The sequence below is a fragment of the Anastrepha obliqua genome, chromosome 4 (genome assembly GCF_027943255.1).
Source record: "Anastrepha obliqua isolate idAnaObli1 chromosome 4, idAnaObli1_1.0, whole genome shotgun sequence".
In the NCBI taxonomy this organism is placed as follows: Eukaryota; Metazoa; Arthropoda; class Insecta; order Diptera; family Tephritidae; genus Anastrepha; species Anastrepha obliqua.
In genome coordinates, this window is record NC_072895.1 from 90,375,712 (window position 1) to 90,385,377 (window position 9,666).

The 9,666-nt window shown below is 37.2% G+C and overlaps 3 protein-coding genes across 3 annotated transcripts; 2 read left to right on the forward strand and 1 right to left on the reverse strand.

The window, feature by feature from the left end:
- The first annotated feature begins 778 nt into the window (after window positions 1–778).
- On the forward strand, window positions 779–5,091 carry LOC129244640 (stromal membrane-associated protein 1). The gene is made up of 2 exons (XM_054882384.1): window positions 779–1,180; window positions 2,358–5,091. Exons 1-2 carry the CDS (start codon window positions 1,054–1,056, stop codon window positions 3,833–3,835), a joined length of 1,605 nt encoding a protein of 534 aa, XP_054738359.1. The 5' UTR covers window positions 779–1,053; the 3' UTR covers window positions 3,836–5,091.
- A 1,281-nt stretch (window positions 5,092–6,372) lies between these two features.
- Window positions 6,373–7,958, forward strand: LOC129246464 (protein FAM8A1). Its single transcript, XM_054885318.1, has 2 exons — window positions 6,373–6,776; window positions 6,856–7,958. Exons 1-2 carry the CDS (start codon window positions 6,576–6,578, stop codon window positions 7,783–7,785), a joined length of 1,131 nt encoding a protein of 376 aa, XP_054741293.1. The 5' UTR covers window positions 6,373–6,575; the 3' UTR covers window positions 7,786–7,958.
- LOC129246465 (aminoacyl tRNA synthase complex-interacting multifunctional protein 1) lies at window positions 7,910–9,041 on the reverse strand. Its single transcript, XM_054885319.1, has 2 exons — window positions 8,887–9,041; window positions 7,910–8,823 (listed from the first exon to the last, which is right to left on the reverse strand). The coding sequence occupies exons 1-2, from the start codon at window positions 9,037–9,039 to the stop codon at window positions 8,005–8,007; spliced, it is 972 nt and encodes a 323-aa protein (XP_054741294.1). The 5' UTR covers window positions 9,040–9,041; the 3' UTR covers window positions 7,910–8,004.
- Between the last annotated feature and the right edge of the window lie 625 nt (window positions 9,042–9,666).

Below are 9,666 nucleotides of genomic sequence, written 5' to 3' on the forward strand. Positions count from 1 at the left end.
TCCCCAATATAAAATAAATTTCTTTATCACCAAAGATGTGATTGAACTTAATTATTGATTTTTTTTAAATCCGTCCGCTATTTGCAAGCACCCCTGCGATAGTTTTCCTTTGTTTTGAAAGATTCAGCTGTTTTACCTCCATCGCAACAGTGGGGCATGTGTACATTGCTCTCATCAATATAGTTTTGATAGAAGCTTGGCATCTTGTAGACACTTTATTCCATTTGCTTGTTGCGGATATCTCCATATCTTACAATATTTTGAATTGTATGTAGCGAACCGTTTTGGCTTTACTACCAATCCTCTATAGCCAGAATTGAACAAGTGCAAAGTGTATTCCTTAAGGCTATTCTATCCTTCCAGAATTTCCTTTCACCATATATGACCACTTTCACCACTTCCTTCTACTTTTTATTAAACAATTAGAAAGTCGAAGATTGGATTTGTTGCTGTCCATTATATAAACTATGTTTTTCTCAACTTAACTGTATATTGTAATTTTACCAAACTTTTTGTTAGTGATGGTTTTCGCCTTCGTTTAAATTTAATCACTTAAATCGTCGCTTAAACATACCCAATTTGTGCAAACCACAACCCATATAAATTTTGCGTTTTGCGGCATTTAAGCGTTTAGATGAATACCCATATTTTTTTTTTTTTGCTTAAAATTTAATATTGAATCCATTGTGAATACACAGCCTTGTATTAATGTGGAAGTTAAGTGTTTTGACAGTTTTAAATTTGCCGTAACATTTTGACAACCAATTTATCGTTTATTTTCGCCGACATTCGACATTTTTCGTTCGGCCATGTCAGTTGTGAAGCTTTTTAATTTTTTGGTTGATACAATAGTGATTTCTGCAGCAGCTTTTTCGAAACCTACTCAAAATTACTATTTTGTTGAATATTTTACAACTGCTTTACAAATGCAAAAAGCCTAGTAGTGAAATTAAAGTGTTAAGTGCAGTAAAAGTCAAAATATAGAACAATTTTGCCAACCATATACAAGCAGTAAAGTCTTTCCAAGTGTGCGTACAGTAGAGAAGAGGAAAAATGAGTTCAACTGCTAGCCGCAAAGAAACGGAAAGGACCAAATTGATACAGGAAAAATGCCAAACTCTGCTGACTCAGATGCTTCGCGATGAGGACAACAAATATTGCGTTGATTGTGATGCAAAAGGTAAAAAAGAAAGTGTAAAAATCTTAAAATGGGCTGAGGCAAAAAAAAAAAAATGAAAATGTAACGAGTAATAAACACGCAAAACCACCAAACCCCCAGATTCGCAATTCAATGCTTGCTCCTTGAGCGTATTTGAAAGAATAAAGGGGTAACGGATTATATTCAACTGGAAACATCAGCACCGAGAATGGGGACTTGATGGTAGTTCCAAAATATGCATTTGTAAAATTCTTGATGTGTGGTGTTCCCTCCACCAAAAGCTGATCGTCGAACAGTTGAAGCAATATTTTATCGTCAAAGGTCCCTACCACAGTAAATAGTTGTATAATAAAAACAAAAATTATCTTAAAATGATATACGTGATCGTCAAACTCTGGGCGGAATTTACATTGTGATTGAATAATCCAACGCTACATGTACATACGCGTACCAAATAGTTGCAATATTTAACTTCTCACACCGTCTAACACACATATTTAGGCAACTGTCACTGATATTTATTGCGTTTCTGGATCAACGCTTTCAAGATACGTGTCTATGGATTCCCTTCATACATATTTGATTTATTTATTTTTGTCTGTCATTAATTTATTATCAGAGTTTTCTTTGATACGACGTTGCCTGTTGCTTGTGGATAGTAATTTCGGTGTTTTTGAGCAATGTTTCTGTGCGGCTTCACAACTTTTACTTCTCTATAACTTACTATATTTAACTTAGATAATTGTTAAAAATCAATAGACACAGAAAAGCAGGCACCATGGTAAGCCATAGATTTGAGAGCTAAAGGCAAACACATGCTTGAATGTGATGTTGATATGTGTTACGAACAAAGGACTTTTAAAATTTACATCTTTGGGGAAATTTCTACCATTATTCCTTCCCTTTTTCGCAAATCGTACCGAAACAATTTTTAAAAATATTGTTGAGTCACTAGTTAAATTGCGGTTTTACAAAGTGAAGATCACAAGTTAGCGAGAGCGAGAGAATATCATATCTCTGATAAAATAAAAAACAAAAAAAAAATGCTGCTCTAACCACGCAAGCAATTTGTTGTTGCCAGGCAGTGTCACATTGATAAATGATAAGCAACATGTGTTTACAAACAAGATTGTTATATTCAATATACATATGAATGTATGTATGTACATATTTTTTTAATTAATTCCTTGTTCTGCAGGACCGCGCTGGGCGTCTTGGAATCTTGGAGTGTTCTTGTGTATACGATGTGCAGGCATTCATCGTAATCTTGGCGTACACATATCACGCGTCAAATCGGTCAATTTAGACACCTGGACGCCAGAGCAGGTAATTTCATTGCAACAGATGGGAAATTCACGTGCGCGTGCCGTTTACGAAGCACAATTGCCAGATGGTTTCCGCCGACCGCAGACCGATACTGCATTAGAGTCATTTATTCGAGCTAAATATGAGCATAAAAAGTATTTGGCACGAGAATGGGTACCACCATCACCGCCAAAAGTAGACTGGGCAAAGGAAATTGATGAAGAGTTAGAACGGCAGAAACGCAAGAAAAAAGCAGCACAGGCTTGTACTTCAATGGGGCTAAGTGTGATGAGCGCTGTTGGTGCGGGGGGTGACAAAAAGAGCATTACATCATCTACTTCAGTCTCGAAATCTACGCCACTGCCCGCGCCGTTGCCGAAACCGAAGGCTGGACAAGCTGGCAGTTGCAGTCCGAAAACTCAACGCATTTCGACGAATTCCACGAGTGGCGAATGCAATCAGAGTAGTGATTTGCTCGGCCTTTCTTCGCCGACTAAGCCAGTGCAGAATAGTGTGGGTAATAGCGCAGCACAAGATTTGCAAAATGATAGCTTCACTAGTTTTCTTAGTGCAACTCCAACTACTGCAACGCAAACTACTGAACACAGTAGATCCGCAGAATCCAATGGGCAAAGTTCTACGCAAAACTCGCTCGCTAAGGACGAAGAGGATTTCTTTAATCAGGGATCGCTTACTGGCGGTGACAAAGACAAGTCAGGGAAGCTAACTAAGGATAGCATATTAGCATTATACGGCACTGCTCCAACCAGTACTGTTGCCTCACACAATCCGCATGGCGCCCAAATGCCTTTTGGTCAACCTCAACCGATGTTTGCTGCTACTGGCGCTTACTCGGGCGGCATGGCTCCCGGCTACATGGGCGCAGGAGGGGTGCCACATCCACAGCAGCCCCAGTTCATGACGCCGCCAAATTCCACGAGTATGTATAATGCGCCCGTCATGACTGCGCCCACTGCGTTTAGCACACCAGGTATGCATATGGGTGTTGCGGGTGCTACTGGTGGTTTCGGTGCACAGTTTCCGGGCACGACCAGTACCGGCATCTATACACAACAACATATGGCAGGTCTGGGCAATATGCTTGCTAATAGTGGACACCCAACGGGTAATTTAAATCTTATGCAAACAAACCAGAGTCTGTTAAGTGGATTGCCAATGATGGGAGTGGGTGCAACGTCAACAACCATGGTGCAGCAGCCACCAATGGGCATGAGTATACCAATGGGTAGTATGCCTATGTCAGCCGCGTTTCAAGCGGTACCCACAGCAGCGGCCGGTGCTGCATCCACTAATACACATGGCCTAAACCAGCAATTCAGCAACTTAAATATCGGTAATGTGTGGCAGTGAGCAGATGACGAACTGCGGGTTAGTGAAGAGTAGCGCCTGCATCAGATGCCGTCAGAACTCAACTTGCCTTGTTCAATGCGTCGTCGACGTAAGCGACCTCAACGCTGCGTTTTCGTTTTACGTGAATATTGAAATAAAAAAGAAGCTTAATATTTTCAAATGATAAAAGCATATTTATTGTTCCTTTATGCTTCTTTAAAAAATAATCAATATTAGTATTTAGAAAAGCATATTTGAAATTTCACCACTAGATCGTGTGCTTAATTTCCTTTTAATTCCAAAAGCACAGCATTTTTTCCTTACTGACGCAAAATTATATCACGAACGAAACGAAAACGCCGCCAATTTGGGTTACGTTGGAAGGATGCAACGCGTCATTTACATATATATGTTGGCTGGAATCAGTAGCGATAAATAATATATGCATTCATTACTATTATTTGTACTTTAGCGACGTTTATATTTTTTCTTGGTTAATAATATAATAGAAAAACATATATGCATGTATATGTATAGATTCATCCAAAGCAGGGATGAATCCTCTTAATAGACATAAGATTTTTGCCGGTTTACTTTGTTGAAGAATGTACTGTGAGCGATTAAGGTGAAATAGGCAAGTTTTGCGGTTAGATAAGATCTCGTTTGTTAGATATTTCGAAAACTGCGGCTTGTCGCGGTTAGCGATTCTTAGTTTATTTGCAAACATGTTCACATGATTTATTGTATGTGTTTTTGTTTTTCATCAACATGTAAAAATTTCAGTGTATAATAATGTTATACTAAACATACCAAAAGTATTTGTCTATATAACATAAAGTCCCATGTCTGGCGGTCGAAATTCATGTTAAAATGAAAAAGTTGATAAATCAATGAGTGGGGACAATTCATTTAGCACTAAAAAAAAAATTACAATGCAATATACAGTTATCATATTTTTACGCACCGAAATGGTCAATACATAAAAGAAAAGGGGAGGTTTTGAACACAGATTCATACGGCTGGCAAATGTGTTACTGTTTACAATCCACAATAAGCTGTATTATTTATGTAAATCGTAATAAAAATAAAATAAAAACAGACAACATAAATAAAAATTAATATAAATATGTCGATTAAAGCTGAGAATCAATGTGAATGGAGTAGGAAATAATTCCTTCCAAAGTAAAATTTAAATTTAAACACATGAGCATCAAATGTTAAAGGACACTAATTATTAAAATTTAATTTTTCATATTTCTTTAAATACACAACCATAATTGTAGTTTTATTACGAAGTTTAATTGAACCTATGGATATCAATAAATAAAACTTAAAAAAAATTGTAAATGGTTTTATTATTATTATTTATAGTATATTGAGGCGTTGCAATATTTTATGTAGAGTTGTTAAAATAAACAAAAAAAAATTGTTCAATTAATTTACAGAATACAATTGGCTGTATGACGTGCATTGTACGAGCAATGGCTCTAGTTTCGAAGAAGTTTTGTAGCTTTTCTAGCCGCAAAATATTTACCCACATAAAATTGTAAACCATAATTTCTTTAAAGCATATTAATTTTGATAACTTTCCTATTTTTAATCGTGCCAGCACTCATCGACGTAAACGCAGGCCCCTGTCAGCTGTTACGATCAAACCAATGAGAGCCCCATGTCAATAAAAAATTACCACCCTTCCATTCCGTAGTATCAAATATTTTATCGTAGGATTTTGGAAATTTCCATATAATCGTGGCAGCTGATTGCTCTCTCGCCACACAGTGTTGCCAAACAGTACATTTCGAAATCATTCGCAAAATATACTTAGAAAAGTTTAAATTTTTATTAAAATAACTGAACATACATTCGTATGTTTACATTTGATTACTGATTTTGACGTGATGCTTGGACCAAACGCAACAACAATTACATGTAGGGTTTTACTTATATGTGGTTGCTGTCACCTATAATAAATACATATACATACACAAATGGAATTAGATACCATTGTGAACTGGTCAATATAGACAGCTGATGCCAAGGCGAATTTATTACAGGTGTGGGCAACCACATATACTACGTAAAACATACATGTATTTGTTGTGGCCTTTGGTGTAGGCATCACGTCAAAATCAGCTGTGTGTTTTCAGGGTTATTTGCTTGTGAAATACAAATAAAGTAATTCAACCTTCGCTTTTAAATTGCTTAGTACTTCCGATTAATTTATTAAATTGTGAGCCTGAGCAAATTGTTTGGTGCTATGTATGCAGTTTAAATAAACAAAGAAATTTTGTCGATTAATTTACAGAATACAAATGGCTGTACATCGTATATTGTACGAGCAATGGCTGTAGTTTCGAAGAAGATTTGTAGCTTTTCTAGCCGCAAAATATTTACCCACATAAAGTCTTAAACCATAATTTCTCTAAAGCATATCAATTTTGATAACTCTCATATTTTTAATTCGCAAGTGACATTTTATGCGCTCAGCTCTATTTACTTTCATCCATACACAACTGGAATTAAATACCATTGTGAACTGGTCAATATAGACAGCTGATGCGAACACACAAATAACAGCACTACGCAATATTTGTTAAGTAATTGAAAGTAATGTCGTGTCCATATTTAATGTGCAAATACAAAGAAAAACAAAAATACATATCGCAAAAATAAAAAGTCTTAAAAGCATTATTTTGCGTTAATGCCGAATTTAGTGTACGACAAAGAACAGATAACAATTTACTAGAAATTATTTAACACAATGTCTGTAGTAAACAAGTTAAAGGACGGAAAAGATGTAAATTCCGAACCGGAGGATGCGGCCTCAAAGCACTTACTGGGTGCAACTCAGCAGCTGGATGCTGAGAAAGAGAAGCATGTGCCTACCGAATCAGCAACAGAAAAGGGCAATGAGCGGGAACTAACTACCAAGGAAGCATATTTTGCCAGTCTCAACGAATGGGTTAGTTATTCTATCTGTTGCTATCACTTATTGATTTATCGTTGTTGATGTACCATATTTCTTATCATTTTCCTTTCAGGTGAAACATGCTAATATCTCACAGAATGCAATGGCGCTTTTCCCTTGGTATTTAATTAATAGCTATCCGCAAATATTCCAAAATCAACAAGGTATACCATACGGCGGTCTTGGTAGCGCCATACCACCTGTAAATGCGCAAATGCCCGGTAGTGGTGTAGGCAATTTGAACGCAGCCGACGCCAATGGACTTGGAGGACGTGGAAGAGTTATATTTCAGTATCGTATAATGAGCGATCAAATGCAAGCTGAGCTCATTCAACGCACAGGCGGTTATGAGTATGTTATTGCACCCTTCTGGAAGCGTGTAGTTGCAGAGATAATCGATATGTTGATATTGCTGGTGCTGAAAATCGTGATCACATTTACTATAATGAATTTATTTGATTTGGACTTGGGTTTCGATATTGATAAGGAAGTACTGCGAAAAGCCCTTGAAGATGATGATTACGCCAGCTTTCTGGGGGTATCTATGGATTTTCTAGCATTTTCTTCAGACCTTCTAATGCTTGAACTGTTAACGAAAATAATAGTTTGTTTCTATGAGGCCATATGGACAGCGGCTTATAATGGCGCTACACCAGGAAAAGCGGCAATGAATTTAAGCATACAGTACGTGGAAGCAGTTTATCCTTTGCAACCACCAGTGGATGTACAGGCACAGCTTCCGCCATTAGCACGCCGATTTCAAGGTTTCCAAGCTCAACGTGTGCCAGTTACTGCACTGCTTTTCCCAGCTGAAGTGCCAACATTCCAACGCGCTTTCTTGCGTGCCGTATCGAAGAACTTGATAATGACCCTATTTTTCCCAATGTGCTTTATTATTATTTTCTTCAAAAATAATCGTACGGCCTATGATATAGTCACCAAGACGATAGTAGTGGAGTCAAATCCAAATCCTGTACTACGACGCCCACCTCCGCAACAATGAACAACATCCTCAATTTTGTTAATTCCATAGGGTTTGGTTTTTTTGTTTGAGGTGTTATCGATGTTTTTATTGATTGTTCTTTACATCTATTTATTTCCATATCCTTTCAAATGTAAAAACAGAGTTTGAGTAAATAAAATTTTCTTATATGTAACTTGTATTATGTTAACAAATGCCGTTTTTATTAATTATTAAAAGAATAATTCTAGTGATGCGCATTTATTTCACATTTACATTTTTCAGAGTTTGTGCGACAATATTTCCTTTGCCAGGCACGTGAAGTGCAGCGCCTTTATAACAAGCAACCAGCTGATCATTGGTTCTCAAATCTGGCGCACATGTTTCGAATACTTTCTTTTTTGGATTAAGTTGTGCGTCTGGTTGGCGCGGGTAGCCTTCGCAATGTACAAGGTCACCAGGCACTGCCCCTGCGGGTGGGCTAAGTACTTCAACTTTATCCGCTGTTGAAGCACACATAACCATGGCTTCAGAAGTTACCCCACGCATTTTTGCCGGTTTAAGATTGCACAGGACAATGACTAAACGGTTTTGCATTTCTTCTAAAGGCACAAACTTAACCAAACCAGAGACAACTGTACGTGGCTGCGCTTCTCCACAGTCAATTTTTTCCAAATATAAACTATCTGCATCCGGATGACGACCTATTTCAATAATTCTGCCAACCCTCATATCAAGCCTACCAGCATCTACCGGAAGTTCGGTGGCGACATTTGCACTGGCAACGGGCTTTTCTTTTTTTGGTTTTTTCTCCTTTGCCGCTGTTTGCTTTTGGTCTACGCGGCTAGTTTCCGGACATTTATCCTTAGGGATTTTGACTTTCGGCTCAGCGTTTAGATTAGCATCGACCTCCGTGCAAAGCCCGCGTGAATTGGGCAATGGGATTTGCTTTTTACTATGACTTAGCTCCAGCGCTATGAGCTGCTGCTTGGCCGTTTCAACTTGTTGCTTTAACACAACGTTTTCTTCACGTAATTGTTGTTTTTTTTGTGCAAGTAATTCTCTGCGCATCACCGCCAACTGTAAGTTTGTATAAATAGTATTTGACGATATAAATATTTCCCATTACAGTGAAATACTTACTTCAGAAGCAATGGAAGAAATGATCTCCCCATTACGTTTGTTGTTCGCTATAATTTCCTCAAGTGAAGACATCCTCAAATGCTGGGCTGGACGTTGAAGTGAAAACACCAAATTTCTAGCTGCTCCAAAAGCGAAAATGCGGTTTAATGACATTGTTAAACTATTGTGAATTAAAACTACTGCCGTATGATCGTACTGGGAAAAATTATTATTCTTGTGCGCATGTATTGTGCAATAATTTGGGAATAAATTAATTTGAAATACGTTTCTTATGTAATATAAAATCAATATAAATGATTACATTTAAATCAATATGCAAATATAAATCAGGGGACTACTTTCAATTTTCATAAGCAGTTTTACAAAGACTAGAATCTTTATAGAATTTTTAATTAGATTCTGGCACCCCAATTTTTAAAAGTTTGTAGGGTGTTTACGTGAAGCGATTTTACGGGGAACTTTTAGTTGAAAACATTAATCGCCAGCAAGAATGATAGAGTGACAGATGGCACCTTCCGAAATCGCTGTGTCATTAAATTCATGAATAAATAAACAAAATGAAAGGGGAATTACCTATTTGTGAAGAGGAAGATTAAGGGGTTATACGCAGTTATGACTTTCAAAAAAATCGATTTTTTTTATTGCATTTTTGTAATGTACATATATTCAAAAGCATACGCACGAAATTTGAAGTAGATCTAAGCAATACTTTCGGAGTTATACCTAAATATGTAGAGATGGCTCGGCACGTTTTAAGGTAGGTATTGAAACTTTAAACGT